The sequence below is a fragment of the Myiozetetes cayanensis genome, unplaced genomic scaffold, assembly GCF_022539395.1.
Source record: "Myiozetetes cayanensis isolate MyiCay16 unplaced genomic scaffold, myiCay2020 scf17, whole genome shotgun sequence".
NCBI classification, from domain to species: domain Eukaryota; kingdom Metazoa; phylum Chordata; class Aves; order Passeriformes; family Tyrannidae; genus Myiozetetes; species Myiozetetes cayanensis.
In genome coordinates this window covers 4217037-4234260 of record NW_026087378.1, presented here as the reverse complement: position 1 = coordinate 4234260, position 17224 = coordinate 4217037, and the positions used below count along the sequence as shown (strand labels likewise).

Genomic DNA, 17224 nt, shown 5'->3' with positions numbered 1-17224 from the left:
GACCTTTGAGTGCAGCCAGGGTGTTCTGATTGCTTGGAGTCATCTGTTGGCACTGAAGTTGTTTGGAGTACCTTGGCTCCTGAGCTCTCGGTAGCAAAGCACTCATATCCATGTCTGAGAATGGGTTTCATGGACTGTAAGCCTGTTATTGTGGAGCAGTGGGTGATATCCCTCCTCTCCTGGTGTGGTTTGTTTTTTGACCTACAGGGCTGGCGTTTTAGTTCTCAAATTACGCTTTATGTTTGTTTTTTTTTCAGGAAAGACGATATCAAAGACATCGATTCTGAGAAGGAGGCTGCTATGGAGGCTGAGATTAAAGCTGCTCGGGAGAGAGCCATCGTCCCACTGGAGGCTCGAATGAAGCAGTTCAAGGACATGCTGCTGGAGAGAGGGGTCAGAAAACTCTCTGTGTGTGTGAGGAGAGGGAGAGGGAGGTTCAGGCAGAGGTCTCAGTTGTTGTTGAATTCCAAAGCTGCAGTGTTTTGTGTAAGGAAACAATCTCATCCTTCCTCTGATCAATGGATGCTCTTTGTACAAGGCTCCAAATCTCAAAGAAAGATACAATTACAGCAAAGTTTTGATTTCTTAGTAAGTGAAATGAAATGGGGTCAAGACAGATTTTTTTTTTCCATTTTCCCCAAGTTAAGTAATTACCTAATTGGAAGCTGCCATTGAAGATAAATGGGACACATGAACCAGACCCATCCCTAATGTTTTTGGAAATGTTCCTCCTGAGAAAAGCAGCAACTTCCTCTCTAGTCTGTACAGTCTTATCCTTAAATGGGAGACTTTTTGCTATTAGTTAACTAAATTTGGAATCTACTTGATGCCAATCAATTTTGATGGATAAATTAGGCTATTAGAATATAAATTTGATAGTAACTAAAAAATGGAAGTGATTCCAGCTGCCTGTGGAACACAGCCTCTCAAGGCTTTCTTCCATTGTACTTTTTGGTGTTAATGTCACACAGCAGTAGTAATTAAGTGTGTATTATTATTTAGAAGTTTTCAAAGCTAATTAATGTTGAAACTTCCTGTGACAGCCTCCATCATCCACTAGTGATGAAAACTCCAGGATGAATTTGTTTCCCTCTTTTCATCAGGTGTCTTGGAGTTTTCAAGCAAAACTGTGCAACTTCTCTTGTATATTTGTCTTCTTTTAATTAAAGGTCTCTGCCTTTTCAACATGGGAGAAAGAGCTGCACAAGATCGTGTTTGATCCTCGTTACTTGCTGCTCAACCCGAAAGAAAGGAAACAGGTAAAAAAGTCAAATTCACTCCCCATCCAGACACAGCTACTGCAGGTTTATCTGAATCCTCAGTCTGTTTTTGTTTCTGCAAACCCTCCAGACTAATCAGTGTTGCAAGGAATTTTTGTCATGATTAGGGTTTGTCTGGAAACGGAAGAAGCCAGCAAGGGAAAGTGTTGATAGTTGTTTTATTTCCTGTGGTCAGAAGGTCTCATATTTTAATACAGTGAAAGTTGTACATGTACAGAAAGCTGCCAAAACCTGAGTGAAATGGCGAGAGTTATCAGTATCTCTTCAGAGTATTGGCATAATGAATAATCCAGCTATTTATTTTTTTAAAAAAGTGGTCGGGGGAAAGACTAAAGTGCATTTTTATTGTTAAGCAAATTCTCACTTCATCAGCTTTTCTTCGAGTGGATGTAGGGAAAATGGAAAGCTTCAAGAACACAAGAAGTGTCTGAAACATGGGACCCAGGAAAATGTTACCTGGAATGTGTAAGGAACTTCTTCCCAGGTCTCAGATGATGTGTTAGGTACAGCACCTTGCATGTGCAGCAGCTTGGATCATTTGCATATTGAAATACAAAGAGTCCCTAACCCTTCTTTCTGCCTCGTCTGTGTTGGTTTTGTGGTAAGAGGAAAGGAAATAGGAGAGAAGGAAGGAAGTGGGATTTTTCCTCCCTCTTACCTAGAAGTTCTGTGTGTCACGTTTGGGTGTTTGCTGTGGGTGACTGGTGTTTCTGTAGGTGTTTGATCAGTATGTGAAAACCCGAGCAGAGGAAGAGCGCAAGGAGAAGAAAAATAAAATAATGCAGGCCAAGGAGGATTTCAAGAAAATGATGGAAGAAGCAAAGATTAATCCAAGGTAGGAGCTTCTTTGTGGTTTGTGTCATAAGCTCTACTAGAATGCAGGATGTTGAGTTGTATTGGGTTGATTAACCGTGTTCAAAATGGGCAAAGAGGAGAAAACTCATCAGATACCGTTGAAATCTTCTTTTATGTGCTTGTATTCACTTAATCCATGAAATAATAGAATTTGTGATTTATGATGATTTACATATTTCTAATGATTTACATATTTATAGTGATTTACATATTTCAAGTTGAAGAAATCCCCAGCGTGCTGCCTGGATTGTGAGAAAGGCTTCAGGATCCACCACAAGTTTCTTTAATAACCCTGTTTCTTCTTCTCTGAGAAGTAGTAGGGAGCTTTCTTGGGTTTGGAAGGGGATAAAGGGATGTTTCTCTGATTACAAAATATGTTAATGATAATATGATAGAATGTTCTGGTTGCTTTAATACAGCAGTGATTCCACACCCCTCAGATTCAGACCCACTGCAGTGATAAGAGCGAGGGGATGACAGTGAAAGTACAGTCAAGATTTCATTTCTGGGATTGTTTATTTCACAGCTTCCTCACGTAGAGGTCATGAGATATATGCTTATGTCACCAGATGAGCTCCAAAGCATCCTCTTTCAGCATCTCTTGGCTCATCTAGCATTAATTCTTTTCCAGTGAAATAACAGCTCATTTCTTTCACTTCAGCTCAGTTTTTTCCAGTGACTCGTTTTGGAAATCTGGTGACGGTGTTAACTTCTAAATTGCTTCAGATCTGACTAATAACTCAGTAGCAGGCTGGAAGAATGGAGGCATGGAAATGCTTTAAGAAACTAGTTATGTTGGCTTTAGTATCCTCAGCTTCCAGCACATCTCCAATATGTCATGTTGGGACTGATTCTTTACCTGATTATGGGCTGGGGTGGGAAAGAGAGTTCCAGCTGAAATACTGTCTTGTTTAATCTTATCCTTTGTCTTCTGGTTTCAGTGTTTGTCTAAAGATATTGCTGTACTTCTGTGAGTGCCAGACTGGTTTTTTATCATCTATCTCAGTCCAACATGCTCAAGAGTTTGTGTTCCACTTCACTTGAGCAGCTCTTGTTCTTCAATCTAGCTGTACATTCACTTTCTAATCCTTTTGAATAAGCTACCAAATTCTCTTCTTGTTTCAATTTACCCTACAGCAACAGTAGGCTGGATTTTCCAAGTCTTATTATTTCCATGCTGTGATGAAAACATTCCTATGATTATAAGTGTCTCACGTATTCTTGGGGCCAGATTTGCATCAGAGCTTGGAAAAAGCACAGTAGTGATTTTTTTCCGAGGTAAGTGGCAGTACTGTACCTACTGCACAGATTGGAATCTGGCCCTGGAGGTGAGAGAACGGTCAGGGAAACGCTGTGGGATGATGGGTCAGAAGCCCAGTACTGTTACCTCTGCCCATAGTGTTTGAAGGGGTTTCAGCTCTGTGTGGTTTAAGCTCAGGCTCTGCACTGAAGGGGGAAGAATTGGTACAGCCAGAGTTCTGTGGGGACTCCTGCCAAAGACTGGTTTTCCTGGTGAACTCTTAGCATGGTTTGGCTGCAAGTGAATGCACCTGAGATTTTTGGTTTCACAGCTGTGAAATACCTCTACAGACTGGTTGGTGGCTGAACTGCTAACCCACAGAAAAGAAGAGTTTTGTAGACAACTGAGTATTTTTCATTTCTTCTCCTTGGTTGCACTGTAGTCTCTCTCTGCACCTGCCCGTTCTGCAGGTGGCTGTATTTGAACAAACCAACCCACCCCTGTAAGTCTCTGACAACACCTCTCGTGTGAGTGCTGGCTCCTTTTATAGAGTTTATTGGTCAAGCAGCTCTGTAGTGAGACCATAGGATTTGCCTTTTGGGGATTTTTAAGTTGTGCTCTGGCATGTATTGCAGCAGAGGAAGTACTTCCCTGCTGAACCTGCCTCCCAGCCCAGACAGCTCTGCCAAATGAGTTCACTTGCCATTTTGTTGCAGAACTACTTTTAGTGAATTTGCAGCCAAGCATGCTAAAGACTCGAGGTTCAAGGCAATTGAAAAGATGAAAGATCGGGAGGCCTTGTTTAATGAGTTTATCACAGCGGCAAGAAAGAAGGAGAAGGAAGACTCGAAGACCAGAGGAGAGAAGGTAAGGGGACTCCTGAGTTCCAGCAGTGTGAGTGGTGTGAATGAGATGGGACAGAGCCAGTGCTTGGCTTCCCTGAGCCTTCCCTGAGACACGGTCCTGTGCTTTCCTTGAGGTGTTACACTTCAGGGGTGTCCCCCTGGTCTTTCTGAACTATTTCAAGTTTGCAGTTTTACTGATCTTTTAGAGTATCTTGGATTGATTTGTGTTTATTTGTGAAGCTGAGTTTGCTTAAATAATGACACTTTTTTTCATTTACCTGAGCAAATAACGTTATTTTCTTAACCTGAGTAATGCTTGATTTTATTTTCTTTATTAAGTTCTATTATCCTGAAGCATGAAAAGGAAAAGGAGCTGTGTCCTGTTTGGCTATAACCCCAGAGCTTGCCATTACCTCTGTGCCCCCTCAGTGGAGGCAGGCAGGACTTGCAATTCCCTGAGGGTACTGCAGTTAAATTTCAAACATGTTCCCATATCCTTCCTTTCCATCTCAAAACAGACACTTAGGGACTTTTTTAGTAAATAGATCTTATGTATAAACTGCTGCTTATTAGATTTAAAGGTCAGCTATCACAGATTATTAACTCCCAGTGTCACGTGCCCGCACTGCTGCTGGTGGGGAGCAGCTCTTGCCCCTGGAGAGAGGACATCAAATGGGGTCACCAAAACCTGGGGCCACTTACTGCCACGTCCCTGTGTGTGTGTGAGTGGAGGTCACCTCTGAAGGCCAATCATTTTGGATATTTGGAAGTCTGCAATGTTTATTTTGTAGTATGAAGTTATTGCAGATTTCCCTACCTGGAATGCTTTTGGGAGAGAGAAGTGCTGGGGTACAGATTTGGGGACAATTTCATTCTTCAGAAAGCTTTCCATATTTTTAAAGTCTGGATGCTCTGATCTAATTTTGTTCTGTACTCAATTTTCACAAATGTTGCCTCATTGCTGCTGTCTTCAATAAATGATTGTGCTTTCAGAGGGGAACTGATGTGGTTCAAAACTAGATTTTACATACTGCATTTTGATTGTGAATATGGAATTTTAAAGCATTTTTGCAGCTTAATAGTGTAGTTGAAGACTTAAAAGAATAAATATTAGCTTGATTGTTGTTGCATGATTGTTCTAAAGTTGAAAAGTTAAAAGAAGAGAGATTGTATTTGTTTGCTTTGAATAATGTTTTTTTTTTCTCCAAAAGCCTTTTGTAACCATTTTATGTATTCTGTTTTATAACAAGTGGATAGACTTTACAGTTATGTGCTGTGCGGCCTGTCAATCAGTTCAGTCTGACAGCTGTCAATCACTGACACGCAAATATTATGGGATTCCCTAGTGAGGAAAGCATTGGTATCTCTGTGTGGTGACTTTAGCCTCCCGCAGTTCCGGTACTTTACATTTTTTTAGTTTTTTTCCTTGTGAAGTGATGAGAGTTGTACCTGCAATGTGTTAACTGCCAAAAAAAAAAAAAAAAAAAAGACTTTTAAATACACCTGAAATGTTTTCAGCCTTATTTTCCTTTGATTTTGAAAGTGCTTAAGACATAAAAGAAAATTTAAGGCATTTAACCTGAAGCTTTCTCAGTCTGTTGTAAAAGTCCAAAATCTTTATTTAGGGAGGATCAACTTTACAGAAATCTTTAATGTAAGGGTTTTAGATTATCTAATGTTTGATTTTTGCCTCATGGAGTTATGGCTTACAGGATGGGATGCAGCAGCCAGCTTTTCCAATGCCTGGTTTTATTCCTGTGCCTTCTTTCAGTGAGTAAATCAGATGCCAACACTTCTTGGATGACAGAGAGAAGGAATATGGGGGAGCTTGGGGTATCAGGGAAGGGATTGTGGGCAGATTACGGTGACCAAGCCGCTCCTGTGCTGTCCCGGGACATGGCCTTGTTTCGTGTCCCAGGGACAAGCTGTGGCAGCGGATGAGCCTGACCTCCCACTTTACAGACTTGCTGGAATGTTGAGCTGCAGATGCCCTGCAGCCCCATGCTGGTGGCTGTGTCCCCTGTCACCTGCCCCATGTCCAGGGCTCTGTGTGATACTCGACTTGGTCGAGCGAGTCCCTGTGTGCAGGCACATGGAACTCACCATCCGGACCTGGGATCTGAAAAGGTCATTCCTTGGTGAGGTGTTTTAGGCTCAATTTTTTGAGACATTTTCACCTCCTTTTTTTGAATTAGAAATGATGTGGCAACACCTGTGCTGTGCACAGGGCACCTGAGTGAAGTGTAAGCTGTGCTTTAGAGCACTGAGGCCTGAAGTGCCTGCTTGGATTTTTTAGGGGAGGGAATTCGCTGTGCCCGCCTGATCCCTGTCCAGTCAGGAGCTGGAGAGGCCACAGCTAGTCCTGCTGGCAGCTGCACAACCAGGGAGGAGCTCCTGAGGGAATGAGGGGTACCACTGGCAGCCACACTGCTGGGCGGGAGCTCCCGGGAGACCGAGGGTTTGCTGCTGGTGGCTCCCACGGGAGCACCTTCCTGCAGCCTGTGGTGGTGGCCTCAGGTCATGGTTTGTGTGGCTGCTTGTGCCACAGTGCTCCCAGCAGTGTGGCAGGTGTGCAGTCATCCTGTGGAATACATCCATGTGCAGGTGATTTGTGCAGGAGCTTGGAGATACCCTTACCTTAGAGACTTCTGTGGTAACAGCTGGGAACTGTTTGGTTTCTAACAAATATTTCAAATGCCATGGCTTAGAAAGCTTCATATTTCAATACTGCATGCATGTTTTAAGATGTTTTGAAACAACATTCTTTAATTTTACAATGAATAAACAGTTTGCTTAGCATTTTGTTGAGCTCCTGTAAGATAAAGCAATAGTGCTGTAGCTGTAGCACAACGTCCCACTGGCACTAACGGGCTTTTCTCTGATCTCTGCTTTACTGTCTTAGTCTCCTTGGGGATAGTAAAGAAAGAGCCTATAGAGCCTTTTATGTTTATATGTTAATACTGTAAAGAACTAAAATTATTGGTGTGCAAGGCTGCAGACTGTCCGTGCTGATCCTGCTTCCGTTTCTGCGTTCTGTAGCTGAACACATTTTAGGGGATGGGGATGTGCCAGGTCTCTGGCAAGCCGGAGCCTGCTCTGTCCATCTGCTCCCTTCCCTGAGGAACCTCAGTGTTCTGCAGCTAAACTGCTTCTGCTGGTTTCCATTTTTTAAGGGATGAGGAGGGGAGATAAGGAGCAAATAACCTATGGCCAGTCCTCCCGGATCTGGGGTTTGTAATTCCTGTGCCATAAAGCCGGCTTTAGTTTGCATCCCGGCAGGGTGTGGGGAGCTGTGGAGGCAGAACCCTTCTCCCTGCCTGCAGGGCCCTTGAGCATTCCCTGGCCCCTGGCGAGTGAGGTGACCCAGCCTCTCGCCTCTGCTTCGGGGAGGGGGAGGCTGAAGTGCCAAACCAGCCTGCCAGGGATACAGTGGTGACCGAGGACATAAAAGTGCAGCAGGGACAGGGAGATCATCTGCCCCAGAAACCAAGATATCTAATAAAGGCACAGTAGTTGCCCTCACAACTGCTGGTTCTGGGAGTTGGGATGAAAACATGTTGCTGGTTGTGTTGAAATAAAACCTGCCATGACGGATCCTCTGCCAGCCCTTGCAATGGCTGTTGTTGTGGGCAGAGTGCTGACATGCCATTTCCAACTGACAAAGTAGATTAAAATGTTTCCTTAAACTTTTATACAGATGTGCATGTCCATCCTAAATACAATTTATTTAATTATATATTTTACTTAATTTTAGTGTGGGTAATTCTTTATTAGTTAGATCCATCTTAAGACATTGCTCTTTGTCGGTAGATCCAAGCATTCACCTCTGTTCATTGTACACCTGGAGGATAAATCCATAAATACCTGATTTCTCTAGAGCCCTGTTGCAAGCTGTATGGCTTCTGGAGTACTGATGTGCAAAATGCTATTATGCAGCATCAGTAACTTGTTAATTTGATATATATAAAAGCTCAAAGCCAAGCTTAAATTGGAGTAAAATAATAACTCTATTGGTGGATTGTTCTTTAAAGAATAGAGTTCATCTAAGGTATAGCAGATCACATAAACGTATCTGCTTTGGCAAAATTGTCCCAAGGGACAGTGAATTTGGGCTGCAGTTATAGCTAAATTCAGAGTTTTAGTGATTTCTCTAAATTGCAATGGTATGTAATGTTAATATGCTCCCTCTGATGGAGGTAAGTCAGCTCCTTTATTCATAAGAGCAAAACGGTGGGATATCAAAGTGTCTTTCTCAAACGTTGTTTTTCTGTTTCTGTCTGTACAACAGATCAAAATGGACTTCTTTGAGCTGCTGGCAAACCACCACCTGGACAGTCAGTCTCGCTGGAGCAAAGTGAAGGACAAAGTGGAGACTGACCCGCGGTACAAGGCGGTGGACAGCTCCTCACAGAGGGAGGACCTGTTCAAGCAGTACATCGAGAAAATAGCCAAGGTCAGCAGGGAGCACGGGCAGTGTTGCTGGGGGTGTGCTGTGGGCAGACTGATCCTTGCTGAACAGAATTCAATGCAGAGTTACTGTGCTGGTACCCCAGCATGGCAGCCTGGAACTTACAAGTTCTGTCCCTGGTGGGATGTGTGTGGGACCTGCATGCACACACATGATACCTGGGAGAATTTCTCCCTCGGAGACTCCTGTGAAGCCATTGGTTGTAAAATTGGCTGTAAAACTTCAGAAACTACAAACACCACATTGATTACCTCCTAGGATGGGCAGGGTTTCCTTTGCTGTGATTTTCCCTATGAGCTTAGCTTCCTTCAGGGATGTGTTCATACATGGATCTTTCACTGCTGCTTCTCTCTTAATCCAGTATTCCTACCTTTCTCTTCCAGACAATTAATGGTTGAGTACGTAAAACTGGGCCAACAGTGATCACCCTGTCCCCCTTTATTCTGAGTTTGTTGCTGAACACAACATGCTCCTGGGAATAGTTCTGTGACCAAACTTGCCTCTCCCCGTGTAAACCCTGTAATGCTTCAGCACAGCTCTTGAAGCAAAATTTTGTAATCCATGGATCCCAAATCCCTTTGAAGTATTTTGTTCCAAGCTACCTTCAGTTCAATAACCCTTTAGTTCACTTGCCTGTCTAATGAAAGGTGTTGTGTTGTTTTTACTGAGGGAAAAAGTTTGTTCCTGCATTTCAGAACTTAGATTCTGAGAAGGAGAAGGAGCTGGAGCGCCAGGCGCGGATCGAGGCGAGCCTGCGGGAGCGAGAGCGGGAGGTGCAGAAAGCGCGCTCGGAGCAGACCAAGGAGATCGATCGGGAGCGGGAGCAGCACAAGCGGGAAGAGGCCATACAGAACTTCAAAGCGCTGCTGTCAGACATGGTGAGGCACGGACAGGCCCCTCGGCTGGTCAGGGCAGGCTTGGGTTGGTGCTCCCTGTAAAAGCCTTTTGGCATTTGGAGCTCAGCTTATATAGAGGTGAAATCCCTTTGAGATTTCTGGCAGAGCTCCGGTTGTCTCTGGAAATAATAATCTTCGAGGCTGCCTTTCCAAGCACTCTGGTGAACACAGGGTGTTATGCACAGAGGAGAGAGTGCTGGAATTTTCTGTTTTTGAGATTGCTCAGCCAGGACAGTGGGGCATCTCTGTCTGCTTCAAACTGCTGCAGAGGGATTCCTTCTGCCACTGCCTGCTCAGTGTTCATGGGGCACCTGCTGCAGTCTCCTCTTAAAAGCTGGGGGGTTATCTTTCATTTTAACCATAACTTCAAACAAATAATAAAAAAAGATGTAAGAATTAACAGTGAACTTCAGAAAAACTGGTTTAAAAGTGAATCATCTCTGGCTCAGGTGCGCTCTTCAGACGTGTCCTGGTCTGACACCAGGAGGACCCTGCGCAAAGATCACCGCTGGGAGTCGGGGTCCCTGCTCGAGAGAGAGGAGAAAGAGAAGCTCTTCAATGAACACATCGAGGCACTTACCAAAAAGAAGAGGGAACACTTCAGGCAACTTCTGGATGAAACTTCAGCGGTAAGAGCTGTTGATGTTCAAGCTGAAAATCTTTGCAGCCCATTGGGGTTTCTCTTTTTGTGTTTTCCTGTTCCACAGTCTGACTGGTTTTATTTTCAGGGCCTCTTTGTTTCACCACTCTCTTTTCTCATTCATAACAAAATCTGTGCATTATGTTTCCTTACCTGTTTACCTGGAGTGCCATTTTAGACATACAGTTCATTTTCATATAAATTTCTAATCTCAGTGATCTTTTCATCCTTTCTTCATTTCTTCAGCACTGAGTTATTTGGTACTCTTTACTGTCTGGCTTCTGGCTCTTTCAGATATCCAGGGTGTTTGCTTTAGTGACCATCAGTATAGTCTTACCCAGTTCATCTGTTTTGATCTCCTGCTTTATCTTGTGCTGCCAAACATGAACTTTTACCTGCTCATGCTGTGGAATCCATCCCTGATTTTGTGCATTGGGGGTTTAGTGAGGTTTGTTTTCTTTTAGTTCTGTGACAACTTCAGGCAGCTTTCACTTAAACCTGGAAGTTTTTACCTCATTTTTAATGCATTAGTTAATTTAGTTTAGAGTTTTAGAACTAAATGATATTTGGAGGACCTTGACCTGAAAATACCATCTCAAAATACAGAAGAAAAGTCATATACAATCAACTAGTTAAAAATACCAATGTAATAGTAATGAATAAGCAAACCCCAACATTTAAATAGAGCAGCAACTTTCTCAGTGGACTTGGGAGATACTTAAAGGCTTCAGCTGTAGCAGTGTTTGCATTCTGTATCCTTAGAATCTAATTTTCTTTTAATTTAACTATTTTTGCTTCTTTTGAAAGATAACTTTAACATCAACATGGAAGGAAGTGAAAAAAATCATTAAAGAAGATCCAAGGTGCATTAAATTCTCTTCGAGTGACAGGGTAAGTGGTTTGTGGTGTTCTTGCTGACTTCCAGGGTGGTGCAGGGTACAGAGAAGTGAGCTGGTGGCTGCTGCACTGGGCTGTGCTCCGTGTGAATGCAGGTGTTAGTAGCTACATACAATTTGTGAAAAATTAAAAATGTAGAAGATAGGGAAAAGTGTCATTAACATGTAATTATTGCTGGTGTTCAGTGTGTTCAGTTGCAGGAAGTACTGGAGCTGCATTCAGTGATTTGATTTTCTTTTATCTTCCAGAAAAAGCAAAGGGAGTTTGAGGAATACATCCGAGACAAATACATCACTGCCAAAGCTGACTTCCGGACGCTGCTCAAAGAGACCAAATTCATCACCTACAGGTGGGGAGTGTGATGCCAGCGCAGGACTCAGCTTTTTTTTGTGCTTTGCCATGTAAAAAGCAGCAAACTGATGTGTAACTTGATAAACAAGTTGATGTCTAAGTTACTTGAGTCTTTCATGGCGCTTAATTAACAGGGCACAAGTGTAGGCAATGAGCCTTTGTCTCCTGTGCCCAGAGCACTCCTACCTGCCTAGTCCCAACCTAATGTGGCAATTTTCTAGCTCAGAAAAAGGCCAGGTCCTTGCACCCTTCCCTGCCTGGCCTTTCCATTGACTGCCTGTGCTTCCTCATGGTGGGGCAGCTTCCCTGAGCCCAGGCAGGGGGATCCCAGTTTCCTGGGCTACGCTCCAGTGGTAATGCTCTCGCTTGCTTTCAGATCCAAAAAGCTGATCCAGGAGTCCGATCAGCACCTGAAGGACGTGGAGAAGATCCTGCAGAACGACAAGCGGTACCTGGTGCTGGACTGTGTGCCGGAGGAGCGGCGCAAGCTCATCGTGTCTTACGTGGATGACCTGGACCGGCGCGGGCCGCCCCCGCCCCCCACCGCCTCTGAGCCCACGCGGAGAACCACGAAATAGTTACGGAATGCTCCTAATCCAAGGGTGTCTGTTAAATCCAAACGCTTGCATGAGCCATCTGTCAGGTTACACACATCCATTGCCGTGAATATATTCAAACATCTGAGGAGCAGAGGCAGGAGCAGCTTTTGTGAACATAAAATGGTCTCTGGGGAGGGAAACAACAACAAAGCCCCACGTTTAAAGGTATTTATGAGTTAATTGGGGCATGACTGACAAATCCCAAGGTGTGGGGCTGTTTGGTGACTGTGGGTCTCAGGGTGGGGTGTGTGAGGTGTGGATGTCTGGTACCTGGGGCTTTCCTCTCAGCGCTGTCATACATGTGAGTCCCAAGGGTGATCACGTCGTGGTTTGAGCGTGTCCTACGTGTGTGCCACAAGCTGCCTCATGGTTCCTGCAGTCCCTGGCTGAGGAGGTGACATGCTCTGATACCTTAAATTATTGATCATTGACAGCCTGCCCTGGAAACACCAGTCCCAGTTCTCTGCTTCCACCCTTGGGAATGGAACTAAATCCATTAAAGCCAGGGTTAGAGCTGAGCAGAGAGTTGGGACTCAGAGACCAATGCAGGTTTGTTCACAGACTGCTCTGTTCCTGCCCCCAGCCATCAATTAGCAGCAGTCAGGTTGCTCTGCCCAAGTGAAGATCTGTCTAATAACTTTTGCTCGAAGCTGGAAACACTTGGTGCATCCCAGAGGTGACCGAGCAGGCCAGGACGGTTGTATAAACACATTTTTATTTACGATAAAGTGATCTTTACATACTCTGGATTAGACTGTGGGTTCCCTCTCTGGGCAATTCTTGTAAACTATACTCCTGTTTTGAATGTTAAACTTGTGTTTCTAAAGTTTAATTTTGAAAATGTTGGGATTGTTCAGTTTATGTATTTGAACTACAATAAACCAACCCTTTTTATATATGGATTGTACAGGCCTAATCCCAATTTCTGTTGAATTTTGCTGGACTTGTGAATTTATGAGTAAAGCAAACAACTGAAGTGATACTGCCTACATTCTTGGCTGTGTTTGGCAGAACAGGGTCTGTGGCACTGAGCAGTGTGGGGTCAGTGTGTGGGCAAAGGGGGTAAGCAGAATGAAACTCTCCTTTACTTCTTTCATCTCTTGCTTAAACATGAGCTGGCAGGGCTGGCAGAGCCAAAGTTTCCTTCTGCTGCTTCTGTGTTTGATGTGGGTCTCTTCCCCCGGCCAAGGGCTGGGTAAGGAGCCCCTTCTTCCCTGAGAAAGTGATTTATTTTTTGTCAGCAGTTGGTGTTGGTGGCCAGGGGTGGGACTTACATCACAGGCTGAACATCAAGAGAGAAGGGTTGTTGTTTCACAAAGATCGGGACAGCCTGGAGGGATTTGTGCTGCTGACAGTGGCACATGGGAATGGGATTTCCTCTCACTTGGTGTGGCCCAGCAGGAAGCCGTGTGTGTCTTATGGCTGTTTTAGAACATGGTTAACTTGTTCATTAAATGAATAAGATGGCTATTAATTTTAATTGATCTGGTTTATGGAGACCAGATGTTCATTAACATTTATCTGCTTATTCTGTGGATAAAGCAATCACACCCACAGGCTGAGCCCCGGGGTGGGTGCTGCTGCTGGAGGATGTGTGGGTGATGTGTGACACCACAGAGCTGGTCCCCCCTGGCAGCCCTTCAGGCAGTGTCCCCTGTGTCCCCAAAGGCAGGGACAGCCTGTGGGAACCTCATTCAGAGAGATGGTTGGGTTTAAGGAGTGCTGACAAATTTCCTAGCACCATTCCCAGCCCAGCCCAGCAAATCCCCTGGCTGGCCCTGCCCACGGGCTGCTGCTGTGGCCAAACACTCAGAGCAGGGCAGAGGTGAAATCCAAGCAAGCTTGAAGAAGGGAAAAGAAATTCCATTTTTGAAAAGCTGGACTCACTTCTGCCTTGTGGAGCAACCAGGCTCAGCAACCCAGGACGTGCTGCACCCCACAGAGCAGAGCCAGGGCTGGATCTTTGCTGCTTCAACGGATTAAGGTCCTGTAGTCAATGTGGAGGTAAACGAGAGTCTGAGGAACACGTCCCTGACAGCACAGTCTGTGCCCTGCAACTGCTAATTAAAGGCTGCAGTTTAAATTCATCATCAGGAATAGCCCAGAATTAGGACAGTGATCGTGGGGGGGAGCAGCAGCTCCTTGCAGGGCTGTGAGTACTGAGGTTTGTGCTGTTGCAGTGGGGGAGGTCTGGGTGCTCCCACTCCCCATGTTCCACAGGGCCCCACATCCCACACCCTCAGAGGGACCCAGAGAATCCCTGGGGTCTCAGGGACCCCCCATCCATCCCTCATCAGCACAGGACTGGCAGCCACCCTCAGACCAGGGGCCCTTGGACCGTGCAGAGCCACAGTCCCCCTCCCACAAGAGGCACAACAGGCAGCGACTCCACACAGACACGTTTGGGACAACTTTACTTCTGACACCGCAGCACAGGCTCTCCTTACAGAACCAAAAAAGAGCGTTTTCTTAAAAAATGGTTCATTTACTCTGGCTATTTTATCATTTAGTTTAAAAAAAAAATGTTACTCCTGAAAGCCATCCCTTGGAATAAATCCATAAGCCAGTGCACTTTGTTTTTGCCTTGGGATGGCTCCTCTGAAGGTGGCGTGCGGGGCCGGGGCGTCCCAGCAGCTCCACACCCCGAGGGGTCCCTGCGGCCGCCCAGCTCCTGGTTTTCCACACAGTCCGTGTGCTCCGTGGGTGTGCAGCAGTTCATCTCCCTGGTCGGGACACTCCAGGATCCTCGCAGAGAGGCTGTCCGGGAGGCACCTGGCCCTCGGTGAGCCGTGTCCCGGTCCCTCCAGGCGATGGGTGCTGGGGGTGCCCACTGCCCCCACAGGAGGGGTGGCAGCGGGGTCGCCCCTGCGGAGACACTGCCAAAGTGATGGTGTTGGATTTTGTAATTGACTTCATTTATTCATTTGCTGCTTGCTGCAGGAGCAGTTTTCTGGTTTATGGAAAATCCAGTCGTCCTTGTTTTTTTGTTTTTAATTGAACAATTGCTCAAGTAAAAGAGGGACCTGACCAATCTGTAGAGTAGAAAGAGGCAGCCTCGCCATGCAAAGAGAAAGAGTTACTGGTTTTATTATTATTATCATTGTTATTATAATGTAGGACTGCAGACAGCCTCTCTCTGACACAGTCAGGGGCTAACAGCAATATACGGTTGGATTCTTCTTTAGAAGGTCATAAATTAGCAACTTATACTTTACCTTTAAAAAAATTGAATAAATAAATAAATTAATTAAAAAAGAGAGATAGAGAGAAAGAGAGAGAGAGAGTCAGTCACGACATGCAAGAGCTCACAACAGAATGAGGAAAATGACCAAAGCAAAGCCCAGAACTGCAGCAGAGCCCAGGGTCGGTTTGGTTTGCGATCAATGCAGGTCGGAAGCATTGTTTATAAAGGTATTTCATATACCAAAGAAGGCACCACAGTATCTACAAAGCCAAATCCTCAGGAGGGGTCTGGGGGTGAGGGGGCAGCCTGGCCGGAGCAGACACATCTGAGAGTGCAGCACATCCCCCCCCTTAAGCTCATCCATTGCAAAACTGAACTTTTCCATTTTACGTTTGGTTTTGCTGTCTCTGTTGTTAAAACACAAAGTAATTGTAATAAAAAGACAAATGTGGAAAATGGCAAAGGGAGGCAGCGTTCCAATCTTCAACACAACAGGTGGAACATTTCTGGGATCAAGTATAAAACAATTGGAGTGGGACCACTGTCACCAGAGCTGCCCAGGGGTCACGGTGTGTTAGCCCCACACCCTCCTCCCCAGCCAACAGCCCCCCCTGCATCACCCCCTTGGCCGTCGGTGGAGGGTCACTGCCACCCCACCACTGCCTGGGGACATGGGATAGCTGGGCCTGACACTCCCAACCACGTCTCAGCTCTCCCTATGTAAATCTGGTGTCCTGTGGGGTGCCCCCGTGGCCCTGGGCCGGGGTGCCCCAGTGCTCCTCTGCGTAACCGCGATCTGCAGAGCAGGAACTGAACAAAGAACAGGAAGGAAAGGAAAGGAAAAAAAAAAAAAGAAAGAAAGAAAAGAAACAGTTGAAACCATGTGTTTACTGGTATCAGTACATGAGACTCCTAAAGAACACCTGGTCCTCCTAGTTAACCTTGTCCTGGAATATGTACAGGTTGTTCGTGGCTGCCACGGCAATGATGTTCTCGGAGGGGTGCCAAGCTGTGTGCAGGATCTTTTTGCTAAAGTCCAGACTGTCCACGCTGATCTCGTCTTTCCTGCGCTTGCCACCCACGCAGACCTTGCGGGGCTTGAGGATGGCGCGGGGTTTGCTGTTCTCCCGCGACGCCTCCAGCGTCACGTCGCGCTTGGTGTTGCGGTCGAACATGCGGAAGAAGTTGTTGTAGGAGCCGGTCATGATGACACTGTGAGGGGGAAGGACAGATGATTTTCACACCTTTTCAGAGGCAAACTGCTGGTGAACAAGAGGCAGACTGAACATTCAGAGGCTTAATGAGATTTGGTAAGAGCTGGAATTTGGCTCAGGCCCAGCCGTGCCTCGTCAGCTCGCTCTGATGGCTCAGACAAAAAATCTGCCAGCCCTGCCAGGTCAGCCAGCCTCGCATGCTTCCTGCTGCCTGGCTCAGTGTGAGTCACACCTGGATACTCGTCATCCCCAGATTTTGGCACTCTGGAGCTAAACCTATCATCACCCTTCTGCAGCTGTGGGAGATGGAGCTGATCCCGTCCAGTAGAGAGTGGGACACTCAGACAACCCCAGCAAGACTCACGTAGAGGCTGCAGGTGCAGGTGGTCCCTGTTGCACCTCTCCAGATCCTGCACCCAGCCAAAGGCCTGGGAAGAGGCTGCCAGGATCTTTGGAACCCCTCAGCCCACCCCAAATTGAGCATCCCTGGGCAGGACGCAGCCCCACCGCTGCACGCTCACCTGTCAGACCCGTTCCAGACGCACTCGAACTTGTCGAAGATGCAGTCGTTCTCGTAGAGTGAGCAGAGCTTGCTCCGCAGGTAGTCATGGACCTGCCAGCAGGAGGGATGGGATGAGCTCCCCACACTGACCAGCACAGCCCAGTGACCAGCAGACCCAGCCCTGCACTCACTGGGAGCGGATGGACCCAGCCCAGCCCTGGGCTCGCCACAGCCGAGCTGTCAGCGTTGGGCA

The 17224-nt window shown here is 46.0% G+C and overlaps 2 protein-coding genes across 3 annotated transcripts in view; one reads left to right on the top strand and one right to left on the bottom strand.

Annotated features, from left to right (window-relative positions):
* Nucleotides 1-13051, top strand: part of TCERG1 (transcription elongation regulator 1) — a 30388-nt gene extending 17337 nt beyond the window's left edge. Inside the window, 10 exon segments of the mRNA XM_050311816.1 lie at nucleotides 258-393; nucleotides 1170-1259; nucleotides 1997-2115; nucleotides 4092-4242; nucleotides 8509-8673; nucleotides 9384-9566; nucleotides 10034-10213; nucleotides 11032-11115; nucleotides 11370-11470; nucleotides 11849-13051. Of these exon segments, the coding sequence (XP_050167773.1) occupies nucleotides 258-393; nucleotides 1170-1259; nucleotides 1997-2115; nucleotides 4092-4242; nucleotides 8509-8673; nucleotides 9384-9566; nucleotides 10034-10213; nucleotides 11032-11115; nucleotides 11370-11470; nucleotides 11849-12050 (1411 nt within the window). The 3' untranslated portion in view covers nucleotides 12051-13051.
* A 1417-nt stretch (nucleotides 13052-14468) lies between these two features.
* The window catches only part of PPP2R2B (protein phosphatase 2 regulatory subunit Bbeta), a 66056-nt gene continuing 63300 nt past the window's right edge, over nucleotides 14469-17224 (bottom strand). For both annotated transcript variants that reach the window (XM_050311813.1, XM_050311814.1), the window contains 2 exons: nucleotides 16991-17082; nucleotides 14469-16467 (listed from right to left, as the gene is read on the bottom strand). In XM_050311813.1, coding sequence (XP_050167770.1) covers nucleotides 16188-16467; nucleotides 16991-17082 — 372 coding nt within the window. In that variant the 3' untranslated portion in view covers nucleotides 14469-16187. The remainder of the gene's footprint in view (nucleotides 16468-16990; nucleotides 17083-17224) is intronic.